The 24,767-nt window shown below is 40.2% G+C and overlaps 2 protein-coding genes and 1 non-coding gene across 7 annotated transcripts in view; 1 reads left to right on the top strand and 2 right to left on the bottom strand.

Annotated features, from left to right (window-relative positions):
- LOC143029151 (transcription initiation factor IIA subunit 2-like) overlaps positions 1–9,708 on the top strand; it is a 32,003-nt gene extending 22,295 nt beyond the window's left edge. For 2 of the 4 annotated variants that reach the window (XR_012966772.1, XR_012966771.1), the window contains 2 exons: positions 7,311–7,397; positions 9,142–9,708. Coding sequence is in view for 1 of the 4 variants with exons in the window: in XM_076191619.1 (XP_076047734.1) it covers positions 9,142–9,182 (41 nt within the window). In the remaining 3 variants the exon portion in view is untranslated. The remainder of the gene's footprint in view (positions 1–7,310; positions 7,398–9,141) is intronic. The other 2 variants (XR_012966770.1, XM_076191619.1) reach the window with 1 other exon arrangement.
- Positions 9,709–15,766: 6,058 nt separating this feature from the next.
- Positions 15,767–24,767, bottom strand: part of LOC143029150 (activator of 90 kDa heat shock protein ATPase homolog 1) — a 44,246-nt gene continuing 35,245 nt past the window's right edge. For both annotated transcript variants that reach the window (XM_076191618.1, XM_076191617.1), the window contains exons 7-9: positions 22,334–22,435; positions 22,107–22,243; positions 15,767–16,525 (exon numbers count right to left, since the gene is read on the bottom strand). In XM_076191618.1, coding sequence (XP_076047733.1) covers positions 16,438–16,525; positions 22,107–22,243; positions 22,334–22,435 — 327 coding nt within the window. In that variant the 3' untranslated portion in view covers positions 15,767–16,437. The remainder of the gene's footprint in view (positions 16,526–22,106; positions 22,244–22,333; positions 22,436–24,767) is intronic.
- LOC143029329 (small nucleolar RNA SNORA53) lies at positions 23,373–23,490 on the bottom strand. Its single transcript, XR_012966826.1, has one exon. It is a non-coding gene; the product is annotated as a small nucleolar RNA SNORA53 (small nucleolar RNA).

Raw genomic sequence — 24,767 nt, 5'->3', positions numbered from 1 at the left:
CTCCTTTGTAACCCCCACCATACCTCTCAGACACTTCATCTCAAACACATTTAAAACTTCTCCTTTCTGTCTTTCTTAACCTCTTCAATATGAGTTGAATATTCACATGCAAATGTTAGACTGCCTGATGTATGATGATTCGATGATGCATCAAAATGCATGTCATAGAATATAAAGTTGCAGCTGTAATATTTTCCTTTCTCTCATTCTCTTTCACCCTGAATATGGATAACCATAGAAAATGTAATCAAGGTTGTTCACAAAATACGGGGGTCACTCAGCTACAACTACAAAATAAATATAATCAGGATGCCAATGTTGGTGTCCTCATATACCCACTTGTGCCTCTGGATGTTGATGTCAACATTGACATCCTTGTATGCTAAAGGTTAAATTTCAAATCTCCACCCTGTACAGTGTAGTAGGTATGATCACCCTTTCATATAACCTTGTCTTTGCATCCATTCCCAAAATGCCTATTTCTCATGACACTTTTCAATCCCCCAAGACATTTACTTGTTTCTCACTTTTTACAGTTTACCTCTACCCCCACTCCAATTTCCTGCCACATGCAACCCCAAATACCTTACTTAATACTGTCTTTATCCTCCAGCCTCTCTCCTTTAAGACTTGTTCCAACTTCCATCCTCTCCCTTGTACATCACCATACTTTTACCCACATTTATTTTCAATATCCTCCAATTGCATAGCTTTCCAAACTCTGTCACTAAGTGCCTTAATTCCTCCTCTGACCTTGCTACAAGTGTAGTATCATCTGCAAACAACAACTGGCTCAACTCCCACTTCTCGCTACTGTCTCTAAACATTGCCAATTCCCTGCCCATTACGCTCACATTTACTTACTGTACTACCCCCTCCATGTACACATTGAACAGCCTTGGCAGCATGACACAGCCCTGATGCAGCCCCATGTTTACCTCAAACTACTACTCTCTGCCTTTCCAATCCTAATACAGGCTCTACTACTCTTGTAAAAACTCTTGACTGCCCTTAACAACTTTCCCCCAATCCCATATATCTGCAGTACTTCCCACAGTGCCTTCCCATCATATATGTTCTCCAAATCCATAAAGGCCCAAACTACATCTTTACCTTTTGCCAAAATATTTTCATAAATCTACCTTACCACAAAAATTTGATCCACACATCCTCTACTTTGCCTAAACTCACACTGCTCCTCTCTAATTACTCCTTCTGTTCCTCTCCTAATCTTCTCAAAATCCTCCCATAAGCCATTCCAACTACATTTCAACATCCATGTCATTCAAACAACATGTCACAAGCATAAAGACAAAATGCACACCTAGATTTAATACACCTAAATCAATTGGAGGAACAACATTTGGACAAAACAAAGAAACTACCACTACAGTATACAAACAATATGTATGCTCAGTGATAAATTATGCAAGCCCTGCATAGGTCCTTGATCTCACTAAGACACACCACAACATCCTTCAGACTATACAGAAGAAAGCCCTAAAGACAATTACAGGCTGCACAAATACAACACCTACAGACCATGTATACCATGAAATATAGATCCTGAAAGTCAAGTATCACCTTGACATGAGAGGCACACAAACACATGGTGTAGCCTCCACAAACAGCCCACCCAGCACACTACATGGTAAAACACACACACATGCCATCAAAACAACACCCAAGTACCTATATCACACAAATACTCTCTTTTCTTTTTATACAACCACCAGACACCAACCTCCAGAAGCATATTCATAAATATATTAGCTCACTGCTCCATTAACAAACTGAAAGACAATGCATTGCTGCATGCCAGACCCCTGATATCAATCTCTCTGAATCCTTTCTCCCCTGAGAGGACAGGGTCTACCTGGCCAGACTGCAATGCACCCACCATCCAGCCCTTCTAAGCTACCAGAAGAGGTTGGATGACAGCGTTGTTAATAATTGTCCAGGATGTAACACTTCACCCCATACTATACAACACATTATGGAAGACTTGTACACAATTATGCATGCCAGCAATAAATACACTATATAGAGTATTTTTGGAAAAAACCCATTCCAGCTGTGGTGTTCCTCAGGGATGTGGGACTGCTCAGCCAGTCTAGTGAATGACAACAACTACAACAACAACAAAAACATGAACTTGAATACTTCCTCAAACAACACAACATACATGTTGCCATCATACAAGAAACAAAATTAAGACACTCACACAAAATGCCATCATTTCACAACTTCACCAGCATTAGATAAGACCAGACTGATGGCAGTGATGGTGGACTCATCACCCTGATCCACCAATCTGTTTTGTGGACACAAGTGCCACAACCAAAATCCTCCCTACCACAAATAACACTACAGAAATCCAATCTATTCTAATCAGTACAAGCAACAAATCAACACTGACTACAGTTAACATATACATCCTCCCCCCACCAATCATCCCTCACAGTTCCAAGCACCTTCAGGCCTCAACTTAGCCACAATCCCTAACCTCATCATGGGTGGTGACTTCGCCACCAAGTCGTCGGCCTAGTATGTCGACAACCCTGACACAGACAGAAGGCTTGATATGCAGACTCAACTTGACTTACGGACCATCATGAACAACATACATAATCATACACATATCCCATACCAAGCCCTCTACACCCCCTCCTCTCCTGATACCACCTTCTGCTCCCCCTGCTTAACCCCAACTTCATGGAGAGTGATGAGATCCCTTGGATCTGACCACCTTTCAATCATCATCACCACCAAAACAAGATGCACCACAGTTGGTCACAGGCACACATACACCAATTACAAGAGAGCAAACTGGGAAGCTTTTACTGAAGAGACAGAACAACATTTTGAGACACTTAACAATACACCAATCACAAACATAAACAATGCTGTGCACACTTTTAATACAATCAGACAAAACACAGACAAGAGATACATCCCTAGAAGCAACAGAAAATCACACAACCCCAACTTCACACCAGAAATCCAAGGCCTCACCAGACAACGAGATGCACTTAAACACAATACCCCCACACCTATCCCTCAAAACATAGCAGACCAAATACAAGCACTAAATACTGTGATTACCTATAAAATACATGAACAGAAAACACAAAATTGGCTAAAATTTGGTCAATACACTTGATTATAAAACAACCACCAGCAAATTGTACAAAACACTCAACAGCATTACACTATCCAACAGTAACACAAAACGCTCTCATGCAGCAATAACAACAAGAAATAATTTACCCTCAATCAGACAACAAGCAAACACATACATCATTTTGCATAGACAAGCCATCTCACTTCTCACCCTGACGACCGACGCACTATTCGACAAAATATTTTCCCACAGACTCGAACTATATACCCTTCATAGACAGTCAGACAAAACACATAATACATGACCTCAAGCACTCATCCACCTGTGGCCCTGACAACATAAGTAGCATCCACCTAAAACACATTGGACCACAAGGTATACACACACTCACAAACATTGCAAACTACAGCTATTCACACACTAAACTTGACATCTGGAAGCATGGGAAAATAATCACCATCCCAAAACCCAATAAAGACCCAACAATCCCAACATTGCACTGCCCAATCACACTTTTCTGCACCCCCTCCAAAGTCATTGAATGCTTCATTCTTCAACTCATTACTCCACATATACCCCTTGCTGAATCACAACACGGTTTTAGGCCACTACACTCCACAAACACTCTTGATAAACCTCATGCAAAGAATTTTAGATGGCATCAATTCAGAAAGGCCCCATCATAGAACACTTCTCATAACATTATACATTAGTAAAGCTTTTAATGCTATCCCCTGGCACAATCTAACAAACAAAATATATAAAACAGCCCTGTGGAGTACCACAGGGCTCAATTGTATCCCCCACACTCTTTAATCTATACATGCATGATATACCCACACCAGACACCTCAGAAATACAAATCTCTTCCTACGCAGACGACATAACAATCACATGTACACATTGTAACTCAAAGCTGTAGAAATAATACAACCATACCTTGATACACTCAACATATGGTTCATTACAAACAGACTCAAAATAGTCCCAGCCAAATCTACAGCAACACTTCTCACCAACTGGACTAAAGAACACAAATACATACCTCATCTCTATATCAACAACACTCTAATACCACACACACACACTGAAAATTCTTGGTGTAACATACGATACATCCATGTCATTCAAACAACACATCACCAACATAAAAAATAAGTCCACACCTAGACTTAACACACTTAAATCAATCACTGGAACAACATTTGGACAAAACAAAGAAACTACATACATACATATACCAAAGGCTTTCTCCCCCTTACACGGAGGGTAGCCAAAAAGAAAAAGGCATAGAAAACACTCCCACCCATTTCATTTCCCATATATTCCACTCCCCTCCACCCTCCTCCCTCCCTCCTATCTTGGCACCTCCTGGATGACGGGTCATCCCTGCATCCTGCCCACTGCCCTGGGTCAGAAGCAGTGTCGCAAGATGCAGCACATCCACAGCAATGCCACTTCATAAATTCGTCCCCTCATGCAGGAAAGGAGAAGACAGGGAGAAATCCTTTCGGGCTGCGTCAATTTTTTTCTCATACATACTCCTCACCCCCCCATCCCCCACCCATTCCCCCTCATGCATCACAGCCTCATCTATACACAACCCTTCTCCATTCACCCCAATCTTCTGTCCTCTCCTGTCCTTCCTCTACAGACATTCCTCAGTGATGAATTATGTGAGTCCTGCATGGACACATTTCAACATCCTTCAGACCATACAAAACAAAATCCTAAAAACAATTACAGGCTGCACAAATACAACACCTACAGACCATCTACACTGAAACGAGAGGCACACAAACACTTGCTGCAGCCTCCACAAACACAGCACACCCACTATACAACATAGCAGAACACACACACACACCAAGAAACATAAAACCAAAAAAAAAACAAAAAAACTATATCACACACAAATATTTTCTTCTTTTCCTCCACAACCATTTCCTGTCTCCTTAAGACTTACCTTCAACTCATTGCCACCTTCACCCATTGTATACATCTCATCATCTTAACTTTTACCACATCTACTTTCAAATTTTCTAGTCACATACCTTCCCAAACTCCATCACTAACTGATTTAGACCCTCCTCTGACCCAGCCACAAGCATAGTGTCATCAGCAAACAACAAATGGATCACTTTCCATGCACCTCCCACTTCCCTCCCCTCTCACTATCTCCAGTCCCTTGCCCATCACCTTTGTATTCACCTATACCACCCTACCTATGTACACATTGAACAGCCATGATGACATAACAACCATGGCACAGCCCCACCTTCACCTCAGACCACTCATTCTTACCATTTCTGTACTACTCTTAATATGACTTTTGACTGGCCATAACAGCCCATATATCTACAATACCTCCCACAATGCCTTCCTATCAACCCTGTCCTAAGTCTTCTCTTGATCCATAAAGCCCCAAAACACATCCTTATCTTTTGCCAAAATTTTCTCATATTTGCCTTACCTCAAAAATTTGATCCACTCACTATCTACCCTTCCTAAGTTACACTTCATCCCCAATTACTTCCTTTGTTTCTTTCTTAATCCTCTAAATTCCCTCTTGTATGCCTTTCCAACTAAACCCAACAAACTGAGCCCTCTAACACTACATTCATATTTGCCCCATTTTCCTTTATAAAGTAAAACCACAAGCATTCCTCCAGTCCTGTGGCACATTCTTCTCCCTTTGGCACATGTAAAACAACCTCTTTAGCTAATCCATTGTAGCAATTCCTCTCATTATCAGACACTACACATGACACTTATCCAACCCAGGTGCCTTGCCAACTTTTATCACATTATCTTTGTACCCTACACAGGGTGCATTTACTACATAGTGACATTCAATACTTACTGCATTGTAACTTGCTGCCAATGCTTTAGGGACAGTTTTGTGGGGCCCTACAGACCAGAGCCACACAACATTTATCTATGTTAGAATAAAATTTCTACTTGTAGAGGAATTATTATATTTATGTTCTACATGATATTTATGTTCTACAGCTGCCCTGCCTTTATGCTGTTCTGTTGAAACTGTCATTAACCACTTCTGTGGCTCTACTGGATTCATATGATGTGTGGGAGGGGGGGGGTTCTATAACCATGTTTCTCATATGTGTTGTGAAGGTGACTAAGTGGGATGGAGTGATGGGACTAGGGATCTTGCTGTCTGTTTATTCTGTGAAGAGTTGAGGCATAAGGCTTGTTTGGGAGGAGGACTCCAACTAGAATTGGGTCATTAAATGTGCATGGTTGCAGTACAGATGAGAGTAAAAAGGAAGAGATTGGCAGATTGTGAAAAGGATGATAGATGTGTCAATGCTAAATGAAATTAAGACAAAGAGGAGGGGTGAGTTTGGGTTTGGGAGTTTGGTGGTGAGGGTGTTGGTAGCGATAAGGGGCTGAGGGAGTGAAGGAGTGGCTCTGCTGGTAAGTGATGAAATAGAAAAGTGCATGATGGAGTGGGAGGAAGCATCTTTGAGGTTAACATGAGTGAAAGTGAAACTGAAACTGGGATGGGAGATGTGAGTACGTATGTGTTTTGGAAGGTAGTGAAGAGAATGAGAGTGGGGTGAGTCAGTTAGAGGGAAGGTAGAAGATGTAGATTGACTGCTGTTAATGAAATTGGAAGTGGTAAAGGAAGGAGAACTATTGTTGTTGTTGTTCACTAGAAAGTCTGGCTGAGCAGTCCTGTCTCCCTGAGGAACACTATGGCTGTAAGGTTTTCCAGCAAATCCCTTATAGAATATATTGTGTTGTTGGTGTGCATGATTGTGTACAATGCAGCCATATGTGTTGTATAGTATGGGGTGAAGTGTTACATCCTGGATATTTATCTGTGATGCAGTCATCCAACTTCTTAAGGTAATTTAGGTGTGGATGATGGCTGTACCACAGCATGGCCAGGTGGACTCTGTCTTCTCAGGGAAGAGTGGATTCAGAGGGATGGGTATTAGGGGGTCTGGCATGCAGCAAAAGAGAATTGTTGAATGTGGAGTTGGTTAGGGAGGTATTGGTTGTGGCAGTGGAAGGAGCAAGGAAAATGACTGATGGGAGAGGAAATGGGGAAGTGCAAAAGAAATTGGGTAGTAATGCTGGCATCAAGAAATTATGTCACTGTAGTAATATATGCCCCTCAATGGTATTCACAATAATGGTAGATAATCCACCTTTCCAGACCATTTACAATAAGCTGCGACTGGCCATCTACAAAGGATTACAAAGGCGGAGCATGCCGACAGGAGACCTTTTGATCCATATCTAGGTCAGATGCAAAAAAAAAAAAAAAAAAAAAATTAATAATAAATTAAAACTATATTAATGTAAATAACAAATAAAATACATAAATAAATGCATAGGTATAGTTGAATAACAAACAAACAGGTAAACAGTAAATGATAATAAATTGACATATAACTAATAATAAATGAAAATCACAGACAAATTATAACAAAACAAAAACAAATATAACATAATTTAAATGATTCTTAAAGCTTCGAACTGAACTACATTGCACTACCTGTGCAGGAAGTTTATTCCATTCATTAACTACACGGTTGGCAAAGTTGTTTCTACCTACTTCCAAATTGAATCTATTTCCGGACAGTTTGAGACCATTGTTTCTTGTCTGATTCTCATTCAATGTGAAAATGTCACTTTTGATGTTGTCAATTCCCTTTAAAATCTTAAAGACCTGTATCAAGTCACCTCTGAGTCTACGCTTTTTTAGGGAAAACAGATTCATGTGCTTAAGTTGATTTTCGTATGATTTATTTTTGATATTTGGAATCAGTTTTGTGGCTCGCCGTTGTACTTTTTCCAGTCTGTCAATGTCTTTAATGAGATTCGGTGACCATACGGAAACAGCATATTCCAAATGTGGACGAACTAACGATTTATATAGCTTGTTAATGAGTGATGGACTTTTGAAATCAAAAGATCGCGCAATCAATCCCAGAATCTTATTTGCTTTCTCAGAAGCTGAAATACACTGCTTGGATGATTTGAGGTCGTTACTGATAATTACGCCGAGATCTTTTTCACTATCCACTTTTGTTAACGAATTTCCAAATAACTTGTAATCGTACTTACTGTTATGTTTACCTATGTGCATTACCTTGCATTTACTTGTGTTAAATTTCATTAGCCACTTTTCAGACCATTGCTGTAATTTATCTAAATCTTCTTGAATATCTAATTGGTTTGAGTGATCATTTGCCACTCCGCACAGTTTTGTATCATCAGCAAATTTGGAAACAGTAGATTTTAGTCCATGGTCTATATCATTTATATAAACTATGAATAGAAGTGGCCCAAGAACGGAACCCTGAGGAACTCCACTTGCAACACTTTTCCATCCAGAAGTTTTTCCATTTAAAACAACTCTCTGTTTTCGACCTTTCAACCAATTACTAGTCCAACCTAATAGGCTACCACTTATTCCATGCAAAGCTAATTTAGTAAGTAGTCTTTCGTGTGGGACGGTATCAAAAGCTTTTGCAAAGTCTAGATATATTAAATCTATATTGTTTCCTTTGTCATAATTCGAGATAACTGTGTTGTAGAATTCGAGTAAGTTAGTCACGCAAGAACGTTTCCGTCTGAAACCATGCTGGCTATCATTTATGGTTTCAGACGGAAACGTTCTTGCGTGACTAACTTACTCAGTTACACAGTTGTAACCACCTGTTTTACATACTGCAGTGCTTACACACTTGTTTGCTGATAATGCACTCATACTACCTACATGCTCATCTTCTGGGGTTTTGTATTGAAATCATATGCCAGGCTCATACATTCAGGGGCATATTTGCAGAATAAGTAATGGTTAGCGTTTCTAGAAGGACCTGGCAGTGTAGTGGATTCACATTGTGTGAGTTTGCATATTATGAGGGCAACCTGTATCAGGTAGATTAATTGTATTGTGAGGTGTGCAGGCTTGTGGTAGATGCATGAAGTATGCTAATGTTTATATAAGTTTGGTTAAAATTTCTTAATCATTCTTGCAGGTAATGCTGGACCACAGAGTTCTAATGCACCATTGGACTAGAGGTGTAACTGGTTAAGTAGTTGTAATGGAATCTGAATTTTGTTCATTGTAACTTGATAGCACAAGAATGTGTGGGATGTATGGACAAATGTATCTCTCTTGATACTAAGGGTGTACTTCATTCTGTGTATTTGGCTGAAACATGGTGTCTTAATGATCTTTAAATTTACTTATTGAAATTAATAAAAAGCCATAAGTTTTAATTCTGGATCATAAATTAGTTGTTAGTTTTGTATACCATTATTTGTAAGAAATAAAGATGATGAAATAAAGGCATGACTAGATGGTCTGTAACTGCAATTTATTTCCTTTGTAATTTACTTTTCAATTCCGTGTCCCACAAGGGTCAAATTATAATACAGTATTTTAATTATATAAAAAGTATAAAAAATAATGTCATATAAAATTCTTTATAATTCTATATTTATAGACACCATGGGAAAGTGTTGGTTTCAGATGATAGTCAGGGGTTCTCAGACAAGAACACAATGTATGTGACAATTTATATAAATTTATGGAATGAAAATGGATATTTTATTAGAAGATTAAAATGCTATTGATTGGAAAGCAGAGGAAGCAAGATCATTTATCACTTGAGGCAAGATATAATATTATTATTATTATTATTATTATTATTTTTTTTTTTTTTTCTCCAAGACTGAACCTATTTCCATTATGACTTAGTTGTATGATTGTTTTGAATGTATTATAAGCTCAAAATCCAACCACCAGCTGTGATCTTGCCAAGTGTAATTTTTGTATTGTGGTAAATTTCAGACAAGTTTATCAGTGTTTAATTCCTCATGCTGGATTAAAGGTTAACTTATCCAGGTATCCAGTACCTGTCATGGATTTCATTCCAAGGTCCTGCAACTCGTTACCTCCTTTCCCTATTAAGAAGAGAACAGTAGGATCTAAAAGTGGGTCTCAAGGATTGGAAACCTGGAAAAGGACCAGCTGCTGTCCCACCAACCAAAGTTGGTGCTTCATGGGACCTACCCACATGGGAGTTGGCAAGAGCCCTTTGGGCTGCATCAATATGTCATTCACACACAACCACACCCTAACCTCCCCCATCCCCCACACACTTCCATGCATCACAGCATCATCCATACACAACCATTCCCCTTCCTCAACAAACATCCCACTCTTTCTCAATGCCCCTTTTACCCCATCCATCCATCTCATCCTTGGTCGCCCCCTCCTGTTCACTCTATCTACCTCTGCCTTCCAGACTTTTTACTAATCTTTGTACACTCATTCTTTCCATGTGTCCAAACCATCCCAATACTTTTTCATCAACCCTATCTTCCAACTCCTTTTCCACCCCTGCTCTCCTCCTCACCTCATTTCTCACTCTATCTGCATAGTGTGCAGTGGTGGGGCAAGAAAACTTGGGTTGCTGGTGGAGCCAATCTGCCATTATAGAACAAACCCACATGGAGGCCCAGGAAGACTGCTCCTTGTACTCTGAAGGTACTAAGGAGACAGGTGGATACTAGTCCACGTATAACAAAACCACATTTGAAGGAAAAGAACCCTAAATTACTTGGTCAAGTGTCTGTGAGAACTGTACGCTGCTTCCTTCATGATGATCTGCAATTCTCACACCACAATGCTTGCAAGAAACCACTTGTATCCATAAAACAGAAAAAGAACAAGGTCGCTTTTTGCCACAAATATTTACAGTGGGATGTGGAGAATTGGAAAAATGTGTTGTGGAGTGATGAAGCCACTTTCACTGTTACTGGAAACCATCTTGGCAGTGATCCTTTGGACCCAAAATTCACACACAGTACTGTAAAACATCCTGATTAACTGAGAGTTTGGGGTGTTTTTGGCTACCATGGTGTGGGTCATTAGTGATACTACCAAAAAATGTTAGGTAAGTACGATACTTCATCAATCCCCAAGCTGGAGGTGGCAATCATGGATATTTGGAAGAATATGGACCCTGTGTGGCTTCAAAATCTTACAGCATCTGTCTCTAAACATCTCCAAGAATATATCAAGGGAAAGAGGTGTCCAACTAAGTACTAGAGAGCTGATAAGTACCTGATAATGTAGGTTGAGTGAGATTTATAATTTTCACTCTGGTGCCTAAGTTTTTGTCCCCCACTGTATATACCAAAAGCTATTTCCTCCTTATAAAAGATGTAGCTAAGTCAGGGGCACATACCTATTCCCAGATATTTCACTCCCCTCCACCACCCTTTCCATCTCAGCCCCTCATAGATGACAGGTCATCCTTGCATCCGCCAACTGCCCTGGATCAAATGCAATGCAACAAGACACAGTACATCCACATCAAGGATGCTTCACTTAATCAATGACCCCCCTCTCTGTCCCCACTAGCAGAAAAAGAGAAGACTGCAAGAAATCCCTTCAGGCTGAGTCAAAATATTATTCGTACATAAACACCCCCTACCCCCTCCCATCCCTCCCTTCCTTGCATAACAGTATCATCCATACAGTTTTTCTCCTCTCATCCCAATCTCTTGCCCTTCACCCCATCCATCCATCTCATCCTTGGTTGTCCCCTCAAGTTTGCTCCTTACACCTCTGCCTTCCGCACTTTTACTAATCTTTCAAAGGATTACAAAGGAGGAGCATGCCAACAGGAGACTTTTTGGTCCATAAATAGGTCAGATGTGAAAAAAATTATAACAATGATAAGTAAATAAATAAATAAAAATTATTATTTATAATTATGAAATAAATAGGTAAAGCTAATAAACAAACAGGTAAATACTAAATAATAAATTGACATGAATAATGATAAACAGATAAATAAGAACAATATAAAGCAAATGACAGGCATTACAGCATCTTGGTTAGGTGTTTATCGAAACAAATCTGAAAACTTTGAACTGAACTACATTGTACTGCCTCAGCAGGAAGTTTATTCCATTCATCAACTACATGGTTCCTGCCCACTTCCAAATTAAATTATTTCCTGACGGTCTGAGACCATTATTTCTTGTTGGATTCTTATTCAATGTGAAAATTTTGTCACTTTTGAGGTTATCAATTCCCTTTAGAATCTTAAAGACCTGCATCAAGTCACCACAGAGTCTACAATATTTTAGGGAAAAAAAATTCATGTTTTAGTCAACTTTTGCATGATTTATTTTTGATGTTTGGAATTAGTTTTGTGGCTCGGCATTGTACTTTTTCCAATCTGTCACTGTCTTTAATGAGATTCGGTAACCACACAGAAACAGCATATTCCAAATGTGGATGAATTTAACTCAAAAGATTGTGCAATCAATCCTAGAATCTTATTTGCTTTCTCAGAGGCTGAAATATACTGCTTACGTTATTTGAGATTGTTACTAATAATCATGCCGAGATCCTTTTCACTATCCACTTTTGTTAACAAATTTCCAAATAACTTGTAATTGTACTTACTGTTATTTTTAACCTATGTGCATAACCTTGCATTTAATTAATGGAGAAGAAGTAAAGAAAGTAAATTCTGAAAGGGACCTAGGAGTAATCATTACCACATGTCGTTGGATAAACATATAAATAAAATAGTCGTAGAAACGTACAATTTGTTGATCAATAAATGTGGCCTTTAAATACCTGTATAAGGAAATGATTAAGAAAATATTACAAACACTGATAAGGCCAAAACTGGAATATGCAGCACTGATATGGTCACCCAGTACACAAAAGAATATAAGAAAATTATAAAGAATACAAAGAGCAATGCCAAAGATGGCCCCAACACTTTCAAACCTGATATATGAACACAGACTGGCCAAACTGGAATTGCCAACCCTGGAACAAAGAAGAGAACAAGGGGACCTATTACCCATCTACAGAATTGTGAAAGGTAAAGAGCTCCTTGATAGAGAGGACTTGTTCAAGTGGGACAGAGGAAAAACAAGAGGACATTCAATGAAACTCAAAAAGGATAACTACAGAAGAGACCTGAAAAAGAACAGCTTCCCACACAGTGATAGATATATGGAACAAATTGGATGAAAAAATTGTGTGTGCAAACACAATACAAGAATTTATGAACAAACTTGATCTTGTGAGATACAAAAATGGGTCACCATGAGCATGGCTCCCCTTCCCATATAATACAACTAGGTAAATACAAACATACTGCCTATCTCCTCCCTTTTACTCTTTATTTGTACCACACCCACACACATTAAAAGACCCAAACCTTAGGGTTCTGTTTGGAAAACTCCCAGACCCTCTTATGCTTTGATTTTTCATAGGAATGTACCCATCGGGTTATGCCACATCCACACGGTCGAGCACTGTCTGCCGGGCACGAGGGCTTTGCTCGACAACGGGCAATTTCATCGGGCAAACCATCAAACTGTCCGTTCCCGGCGCCATTTGCAGGCAGTGAATGGAGGGCTGACATCACTGGCAAACGCACGAGGTGAGGTGCGAGCAAAATTAGCAAACCCGCTCAGTACAGACCGTACCTTACCACCATGTCCGCACCTAGTACTAGTGTGTACTGGTCTCAACAAGACGTGCTATTGGTGCTATGTTTTTCCTCATATTTGTCTCTTGCCTTTGTATGTATGGCTCCACGTTCGAAAGGCGAACAGAAAAGCTGCTTATGTTTATTCTCATGTAACTGCAAAACAATTGTTCATTTTCATCCTGCAATTCACGTAGGATTGTTACTGAGTTTCCCATTAAATCACCTCTTTGTAACCACTCCCGGCACCAGACATGTCTCCGGGATTTCTTGTTTTTCTTTTGAATGCAGGCAACAATTATAATGCTGTAAAATGCTACCTTCTTCCCAAGTATGGCGGGAACCATGGATATCGTACCACACTGAATCACTCCCTCCCAACCTCTGCTTGCGGCCAACTAACCTCCAACCACCATCATCAGCCGTATGGACACTTCGCAGGCAGAGTCTGCGGACTTTGTCCGGTAAGGGCAAAGTCTGCCAGGCACAGCTCGACCGTGTGGACGTGGCATTACAGAGAGCAGGACGCCTTGTCCCACACTCTGTCCAATTTTAGCTGCCTTTACAACCTAAGTGGGAAGTGGCAGTATTCTTCCTTCCCTCTACCACAGGGGACAGGCAAAAATGGAAATAAATACTCAAAGAAGTGGTACATGCAAAATATATATTCTTACACATCAATTCATGATTCTTTGAACTACTCAACTGAATTGGGATTAGGAAAGGAACAGAGGGAATAATTAGTGAGGAACAGTGGGTTTAGGACAGGGATTGCATGGATCAGATTTTTGTGTTAAGGCAGATATGTGAGAAAGCTTTAGGAAAAGGTAATTTTTTTGGATTTGGAAAAGGGTTATGACAGCGTAGCCAGGAAGGCACTGTGGGAGATATTGCATATATATGGGATAGGAGGAAGGCTAAGAGCAGTCAAGAATTTTTTTTATAATAGAACCTGAGTTAGAATTAGAAATGGAGAGTGGTTTGAGGTAAAGGTGGGACTTCACCAGGGATGTGTCATGTTGCCATGGCTGTTCAATTTATACATGGATAGGGTGTTGTGAGAGGTAAATGCAAGGGCAATGGGCCAGGGATTGGAGATGGTTAAAGAAAATGGATTAAAATGTAAGGTGATGAGATGTACAAGGGGAGAGGATTGCAACAAATCGGAAGTATTAAGGGAGAGAGAGACTGGAGGAAGTGGATAGCTTCAGATACTTGGGGGCAAATGTGGCAGGAAAAGGAGTGGAAGTAAGAATATAGATTGAGAGAAGCAAGTAAATGCCTTGGGGGATTAAAAAGTGAATGAGAAATAGATATTTGAGAATGGATACTAAGAGATTGTGTGGAGGGGTGATTGTGCTGACAACTCTGTATAGGACAGAGACAAGGAACATAAGAGAGGAAGAGTTTAAATGTGTTTGAGATGAAATGCCTCTGAACTGGTAGGAGTTACTAGGCTTGAGAGAATGAGAAATGAGGTGAGGAGGAGAGCAGAGGTAGAAAGGGAGTTGGGAGAGTATTGGGATGGTTTGGACACATGGAAAGAATGAGTGAAGAAAGATTAGTAAAAAGTGTGGAAGGCAGAGGTGGAGTGAACATGAGGGGGCAACCAAGGATGAGATGGATGGATGGGGTAAAAGGGGTACTGGGAAAGAGGGATATGTCTGTTGAGGAAAGAAGGGGGAAGACAAAGGATAGGGATGAGTAGAGAATGGTTGTGTATGGATGATACTGTGATGCATGGAAGGGGTGTGTGGGGGATGAGGGCAGGTGAGGGAGAACATGTGAATGATATATTGACAGAGCCCGAATGGATTTCTCCCCGCCTCCTGTTTTTCAGCATGAGGGGACAGAGAGGGGTATCACTGATTAAATGAAGCAGCCTTGTTGTGGATGTAGTGTCTTGCTGCATTGCTTCTGACCCAGGGCAGTGGGCGAGATGCATAGATGACCCATCATCCAGGAGCCAAGAAAAGAGGGAGGGGTGATGAATGGGAGTGGAGTATGTGGGGATGAAATGGGTGGGAGTGGACCTTTGACCTTGGCTACAAAAAAGTGTAGACAGAAGGTATTTTTAAACCTTAATTGCACTTCCGCTATACCTTCCTATATTATGGCAGTAAAAAAGGTAAAGAAAAGAATTTTTGTGTGAATGAGTTTAATATACATCACATGGGAAATGGTATGTAAATAAGGATGAAAAAAAAGTTCCAATTTTGTTAACACATGAAATACCTAACATGGCCTGGAAACTTTTAACCTTAATATTATGAAATTACATTCAGAATATCATTTTTTTTATTGTAACCTTTCTTGAATTTGGCAGCTACAGCTATACTATGGCTATAGTATGACCTTCATACCTCATCAAGCTCATATAAGCTATGTGTTATAACAAAATTCAAACTAATTAACTTATTTTAATGAAGCATGTAGTTTGGTATGGGGAAGATGAATACAAAATAAGATGAAAATCGGGTTTTCCCATTTAATTAATTTTTATCATTGTCGTCAGGACTTGCAAAGTTTGCTGCTAACACCCTCCTTGCTAGACAAACACTGGGTGCTGTGGACACATGGGCTTCCATGGTGAAGAGATCCACATGTCATCACAGGTCATAGAAAAATTAAATAAAAATGATATACTTGCACTAAACTCTGAATTCTTAAATTCTAATGAGAGAAATGCAAGCCACATCAAAGTACAGCAAGTTTTCAATTGCAGAACAAGGTATCAAGAGATCAGCTCATGAAACACTCAAGTACCAAAGAAGGAAACTAATCCTAAATTTCGTTACCTCACATAAGAGTAACACCAAAACCAAATGTTCGTTTCATACTTTCCCAATAGTAGTTTTTCCACCCTTCTCTTGTTCTGTCCAGATCACTGAAAAAAACAAAACAAAAACATATTAGAAATTTTCATTATTAAGAAATTCTGACTATCTGAATTTTGTTCTTATTCTTCTGTAAGTTTGTGCACATTATAAAAAATATCTCAAATACTGTTTCTCATTAATGTGTTCATGTAATAATACAATAATAGAAAAAATGGAAAAAGAAGTTGAGAATGAGGGGAGAGTGTGATTTTGGGAGTGTTGTTGGGAGGTTCTCAGGAGTGAAGAGAGAATGAGGGAGAGAAAGGGTGGCTATACTTGTAAATGAAGAGAGGTAAATGTGTTGTAAAGTGGAAGGAGTTTTCTTCAAGTTTAATGTGGATGAAGGTAAAACTGGGCAGGGAGATGTGGGTTTTTGTAACTGCATATGGGCCTGGTAGTGTGTGTAGAGGAAAGGGAGGCTTTCTGGGTAGATTTAAAAGAGTGCATAGAGGGATTAGGGAGAAATGTCAATGTAGTGGTATTGGGATACCTTAATGCTAGGGTAGGAAAGGAACCAATAGATGTAGTGGTTGGGAAATCTGGAGTTCCAGGAAAAATTGTAGTAGAGAGTTGATGGTGGAGATATGTCTAGAGAGGATGATAGCAAACAGTGTTTAGGAAGAAAGTCGAGCATAAGTACACATGGGGGAAGGTGGTAGATGGAAGGGTGGTATTAGATATAGCATTAATGGACTATATAGTGGTAAATAGGAGTATAGTGGGAAGAGTTAAGGATGTACATGTTATAAGGGGAGAGAGTGGGGGAATATCAGATAATTTTTTGGTGGAAGGTAAGTTGAGAGTGGAGGATTGATGGAGAAAGAGGAAAAGGACAAAACATAGGGTGCTTAGAGTGAAATACTTAAATGAGAAAGAAAAGGAATACAAGAGGAAGCTGAGAAAGGACTGGGAGGGAGTGAATGATAGAGTAACTAGGAGTTGAGGAGGAATGGGGATGGTTCAAGGAGGGAGTCACAAGGTGTGCAAAGATGAGATGAGGAACAAGGAAGAAGGGAGGAAACAAGGAAGGGTAAGTGGTGGGATGAGGAAGCATAGAAAGTTGTAAGAGAGAAGCGAGTTTTCACAGACTGATTACAAAATAGGATGAGGGAATCATATGAGAGGTACAAAGAAAAGTAAAGCATAAGATAAAGGAGGCAATGAGGAGAGATGTGAAATGAGGTAAGAGTATGACAAAATTTTGATAATAAAAAGAGATTTTTGAAAGAAATTAAGAGGAGGCAAATCAAGTAGAGCAGAAAAGGCAAAAGGTGCAGATGGAGACATGCTAATGGAAGAGAAGGCAGTAAGAGGAAGATGGCCAGAGTATTTTAGGGAGTTTATAAATGTGAAAGGTAGTTGCAGTGCGAAGCACTAAGAAAATGTGATGAGTGAGGAAAATGGAAGAGAAATAAAGAAAGACGAAGTGAAGGCAGTTCTAAGATGATGAGAGCAGGTAAGGCACCTGGGTTGGATGGATGTCATGTGGAATGTCTGAAAAAAGGAGGTACAGTGATGGTGGGCTGGCTGGTGAGGTTATTTAATGTTTGTTTAAGAGAGGGTAAAGTGCCTGTATAGTTCCACTTTACAAGGGTAAAGGGGACAAGTGTGAGTGTAATAGATTCAGAGGGATCAGCTTGTTAAGTGTAGTTGGGAAGGTTTATGGGAGGGTCTTGATAGAGAGGATTAGGAGAGAAACAGGGAGTAATTGATGAGGTAAGACAGATATGTGAGGAAGCTATAGGAAAAGATAAGGATGTTTTTTGGTCTTAAAGGATCTGGAAAAGGCTTATGACAGGGTAGATAGGAAGGCACTGTGGGAGGTTGTGCAGATATATGGGATAGGAGGAAAGCTTTTAAGAGCAATCAAGAGTTTTTACGAGAGCAGTAGAGTGTGTGTTAGGATTAGAAATGGAGAGAGTAAGTGGTTTGAGGTAAAGGTGGGACTTCATTAGGGATGTGTTATGTTGCCCTGGCTGTTCAATTTATACATGGATAGAGTGGTGCAAGAGGTAAATGCAAGAGTAGTGGGCCAGGGGTTGGAGATGGTTAAAGAAAATGGAGAAAAGTGAGAGATAAGCCAGCTGTTGTTTGCGGATGACACTGCACTTGTAGCAGGATCAGAGGAGAGATTGAGGAAGTTAGAGACAGAGTTTGGAAAGGTGTGCGAAAGGAAGTTGAAGATAAAAGTGGATAAAAGCAAGGTGATGAGATGTACAAGTGGTGAAAGTAGCAGCAGACTGGAAGTGAGTATTAAGGGAGAGAGACTGAAGAAAGTGGATAATTTTAGATACTTGGGTGCAAATGTGGTAGGAGAGGAGTGGAGGTGGAGGTAGAATTAAATCCTTTTGGAAATTAAAAACTGTAATAAGATATAGACATTTGGGAATGGATGCTAAGAAGAGATTGTATGAAGTAGTGATTGTGCCGACAGCACTGCACTGAACAGAAACATGGAACATAAGAGAGGAAGAGAGGAGTTTGAATGTGTTTGAGATGAGGTGCCTCAGAAGTATGATAGGGGTTACTAGGCTGGATAGAGTGAGAAATGAGGAGGAGAACGGGGGTGGAAAGGGAGTTGAGAGAGTAGATGAAAGAATATTTGGATGGTTTGGACACATGGAAAGAATGAGTGAAGAAAGATTAGTGAAAGAGGTGTGGAAAGCCGAGGTGGAAGGAGTGAACATGAGGGGTCGACCTAGGATGGGATGGATGGATGGGGTAAAAGGGGCTTTGGGAAAGAGGGGAATGTTGGTTGAGGAAGGACAGAAGACAGGGGTGAATGGAGAATGGTTGTATATGGATGATGAATGTGGAATGGGTGGGGGATGGGGAGTGAGGGAGTGTGTGTGAGAAATAATTTGACACAACCCGAAGAGATTTGTCCCCGTCTTCTCCTTTTCTATATGAGAGGACAGAGAGGGGGGTTGCCAATTTAATGAAGCAGCCTTGCTGTGGATGTGCTGTGTCATAAGAACATAGGAATGAAGGAGACTGCAAGAGACCATAAGGCCTACACATGGCAGCTCCATATCCATCACCACCTGTCATCCCAATCCATAAGGTTATCTAACCATTTCTTAAAACTGATTGTTTCAGCGCTCACTACATGCTTACTTAGTCTATTCCATTCGTTGACCACCCAATTAGTAAACCAATTCTTGCCCATTTCCTTTTTAAATCTAAATTTGTCCAGTTTAAATCTATTACTGCGAGTCCTGCCCTATTATTTTAATATGATGACCGTGTTTGCATCACTCTTATTAAAGCCTTTGATCCACTTGAACACCTCTATTAGATCACCCTGCACTTTCCTGAGAGTGCAAGTTAAGGTGCCTAAGCCTCTCTTCGTAAGGCAAATTTCTGAGTCCATGTATCATTTTGGTCGTTCTTCTCTGTACCGATTCTAGTGATTTGATGGCCATTCTATAGGAGGGAGACCAAAACTGTACCGCAGAGTCAAGGATGGGTCTAACTATAGCTAGATAGAGTTTGATAACTACCTCTACACTTCTATTCGTTACCGTCCTAGCAATGAAACCCAATGCTCCGTTAGCTTTATTCCTGGCACTAATGCACCGTTTCCTGGTTTTAAGGTCCGGACTCACTAGAACTCCCAAGTCAGTCTTGCACTAAGTTTTCTCTAAAAACATGTTATCTAAGCTGTATCTATTTTTGGGGTTGTGTAACCCTACGTTTAACATGCTTCAGACCTAGGGCAGTGGGCAAGATGCAGGGATGACCTGTCATCCAGGAGGAGCCAAGATAAAAGGGAGGAAAGAGGATGGAGGGGAGTGGAGTTTTATAGGAATGGAATGGGTGCGAGTGATTTTTATGCCTTTGTTTTTTGGCTACCTCCCTTATATGGGGGCAAAAAGTCCTTGGTATATGTATGTATGTAAAAGGTGATGAGATGTACAAGGGGAGAAAGTGGAAGCTGACTGGAAGTGAGTATTAAGGGAGACAGACTGGATGAAGTAGATAGTTTTAGATACTTGGGGGGTGAATGTGGTGGGAAAGGGAGGAGTAGAGGTGGAGGTAGAATGTACATTGAGAGAACCAAGTAAATGCTTTGGGGAATTAAAAAGTGTAATGAGAAATAGACATTTGGGAGTGGATGCTAAGCAGAGATTATATGAAGGAGTGATTGTGCCGATAGCACTGAATGGTGCAGAAACATGGAACATAGAGAGGAAGACAGGAGGAGTTTGAATTTGTTTGAGATGAAATGCCTGAGAAGTATGATAGGGGTTAGTAGGTAGATTAGAGTGAGGAACGAGGAGGTGAGGAGAACAAGGACGGAAAGGGAGTTGGGAGATAGGGTTGATAAAAGAGTACTGGGATGTTTTGGACACATGGAAAGAATGAGTGAAGAAAGATTAATAAAAGAGGTCTGGAAGGCAGAGGTAGAAGGAGTGAACATGAGGGCACGAGGGGGTGACCAAGGACGAGATGGATGGATGGGGTAAAATGGGCATTGGGAAAGAGGGGAATGTCTGTTGAGGAAGGATGGGAGAAGACAGAAGATAGGGGTGAATGGAGAATGGTTGTATATAGATGATGCTGTGACGCATGAAAGGGAGTGGGTGGGGGATGGGGGGTAAGGGAGTATGTGTGAAAAATAATTTGACACAGCCTGAAGGGATTTCTCCCCCATCTTCTCCTTTTCTGCATGCGGGGAAGGAGGGGGGGGTCACTGATTTAATGAAGCAGCCTTGCTGTGTCTTGTGACACTGCTTCTGACCTAGGGCAATGGGCGAGATGCAGGGATGACCCATCATCTAGGAGGAGCCAAGATAAGAGGGAGAGAGGTGGTTGAATGGGAGTGGAGTGTGTAGGGAGTGGATTGGGTGGGAGTGGATTTTGTGCCTTTGTTTTTTGGCTACCTCTCATGTAAGGGGGAAAAAGCCTTTGGTATATGCATCATTAAGTGTGTTTTCATGCTGAAGTATTTCTGAAGGTAAGGTTAGCAAAAAGAGTCCACATGTAAGGCAGAGTTGGATGGAGTGAACTTGAAGGGAAAACCCAAGAATGAGATGGATTGATGGGGCAAAGGGGGGCTCTGAGTAAAAGGGGATGTCTATTGAGCAGGGAAGGGAGAAGGAAAAGGATAGGTGTGAGTGGAAAACGTTCATGAATGGATGATAAATTGATATGGCCTGAGGGGAGTTCTTGTCTTTTCTATTATTGTATGAGGGGACAAGGAGTGAAGGTCTTCATGTAAATGAAGTAGCTGGTCCTGCTATGGATGTGCTGTGTCTTACTTCTTACTGCATTGCTTCTGATCGGGGCAGCAGGTGGGAGACAGGGATGACCCTTCACCCACGAGGAGCTAAGATGTGCAAGAAACAAACTGGTGATGAATGGGAGTGGGATGGGTGAGGGTGATGCATGCCTTAGCTGGCTACTGTACTTCCCTTACCAGGAGGAATAAGCCTTTGGTATATAGATAAATAATGCTTTTGGGTGTGTATGCTGATGTGGGTATAAGGGTGAATGTATAATAAATTGATGTGGCCTGAAGTTTCTTCTTGTCTGCTCTGTAAAATGTGCATATGTAAAATCTAAGACAGCATAGCTATCACTCACTTTGATGGGACAGATGTCTGAGTAAGTTTGACCTCCACAGCATCCTCCAATTGATTTATATCAAGCACAACACGTGAGTAATGTCCTGAGGGCCATGTCTTGAACCGCCACTTCTGTACAATTTTCTTCCCAGGAGCCTATGAGGAGAAAAATGGTGAGTAATACATCATTAACTTAACACATGTGTACTATTTTATCTACATTTAGACAGAATAACTCATACTAACCAATTCTTCAAATTGTCCACAAATGTTGCCACCAAATAGTTCGAACTTGCCACCCTTTTCTACTTCCATTTTAACATCATTTCTTGTAAAAGCCACCACCATCTGAAAAGTGAAGTATTATCTGAGTAATGTGTTATGCTCTGTGGAAATTGACTCACTTCCGTATATACAATCAATGAAAACATTGGAAGGCACATAAAAATACTTGTATACATACATGCATACAGTGGGCTTTCTATTACTTGTAACATAGCAGTGCAACCCTTAATGAATAATTAAGAAATGCATAATAATGTCACAATATCCCTCTTGGGGGTGTCAAGGTCCTTGGGTAGAGCCACAATGCTCTACTGATACACATCACATTAGAGATTGTCAAGTGTGAGTAGCTCTAATGACCCATCACCCCAGTGACCAAATTTACCTAAAGACAATACTAAATAATTGTATAATACTATGTATGTTAATGTAATTATACATAAGTGTATGTGAGGATGAAATGGGTGAGTGGACTTATGCCTTTAGACTTTGGCTACCTCCCTTGTAAGGGGGAAAAACCCTTGGTATGTGTATATGTATGTGCATAATCATAATTATTATATTTTGTAAATTTGCTGGTGGAACAAAATTCTATTTTTATTTTTACCAACCAATGTAATATAAAGGATTTAACTTTATTTCACCCATATTGCTGAAGCCAAATAATGACAGACATCAAGCAATAAATATTAAACATAATTTACTGTACATACATATACCAAAAGACCCTTTCCTCCTTATAAGAACATATGAATGGGGGAGACTGCAGAAGACCAAAAGGCCTACACTAGAAAAAGAAATGTTTTAACAAAATGCACTGGTTTTAAGAACATTTGCTAGGCAAATCTTCAACCCATGTAAACATGTACTATACTACGCAGTTGTCCCCAATACTGATTAGTGTTCCATAATACACAGGCTCTAGAGTTACTGGACAAAGTCACTCAAAAGCACAACCAACCAATCCAAAGACACTGGACTGTTTGCTGTGAGGAAACACTATAACACCAGTTGAAGGAGGTTACTAATATTGCACACCAATGACTCATGCACCAACGATAGCTAACCAATAAAGTTAGTGGACTTCAGTCCCGTATGGTGGATCTAAGGAATGTGCTTTCTTGAAAATCATCCATATTTTTCTCTATGAAACTACATGTTTTATGTTAATATATACATATATATATATATATATATATATATATATATATATATATATATATATATATATATATTTGTACAAGAATGGAGCAGGTTCACGTTAATACACGTGGAGTTAAAAACGACAGCACTGTTGTAGTTATTCAGTTTTTTCTTCGTATTCTAACACTTTGATTCTATCACCAACAAGATGCTAGAATCATATCACACAATCAAAGCACCACAAAATCATAATTACATCAACATATATTACCAAAATACCTTTACTAATAATTACAAAAAAGATGAAAAAGTAATTAAAGATATCATCCAAAGGAATTGCCTCCCTACAAGCAAGAACAATAAAATCACAGTTCTCATTTACTACAAAAATCCCAGAACTTCCTCTCTGATCATGACAACTCTTCTAAGCGATCAGACTTCACATCTAGAACCAATGTAGTGTACCAATATACTTGCTCTTCAGAGGATTGTAAGCCTCTTAACCCCTTCAATATGGGCCAAAATCTCGCGGGCAGCATTAGCTGCCAGACGTGCGATGTTGCGTCATAATACTCGCATTATAAAAAATAAAGTTACCACTGTATTGCTCGTTCTCTTTCACCCGTGAATTTTGATAACCATAGAAAATATGATGAAGCCAGTTTACAGAGTATGGGGGTCATGCAGGTACAACTACAATATATATATATAATCAAGACACTGACATCGGCATCCCCATGTACACACTTGCTCCTCATGATGCCTACGTAGGCGTCATTGTATCGAAGGGGTTAATCATACCTACATCGGTTTTACTAGATGCAAAGTCAGCCGTCGCTTATCATTACATCTACAAGAGGGAGCAATCAAAGAACATCATAAAATTTTTCACAATGCTGTACTCAGCAGGGATGAATTGATTAATTCCACAAAAATTATTGAAACAAGTGATGATCCTAGGAGGCTACAATTGCTCAGAGCCTTTAATAATAGACAAAGCTCCAGTCCTTAGCACCCAAAGTAATATGACCTCCAGTATCCCATTGTATAGAAACAAAAATTCCCCACTCCTCCCTCCCTCCACCCCTCTCTTCTTTGTCTCCCCCTCCTCCCTTTCCTCCTCTTCCCTTCCCCCCACTCCTCTCCCCTATGGTAACTACACCCACCTAACCCCCCACACCCCAACCCCCTTACCCCGTGACCTCTGAGATCACATTGTCTGACCATCTGACCCAGGTGCATATGTATACCG

The sequence above is a fragment of the Oratosquilla oratoria genome, chromosome 10, assembly GCF_046742065.1.
Source record: "Oratosquilla oratoria isolate Oo_2021 chromosome 10, ASM4674206v1, whole genome shotgun sequence".
Taxonomy (NCBI): domain Eukaryota; kingdom Metazoa; phylum Arthropoda; class Malacostraca; order Stomatopoda; family Squillidae; genus Oratosquilla; species Oratosquilla oratoria.
This window is presented reverse-complemented; position numbering and strand designations above follow the sequence as displayed.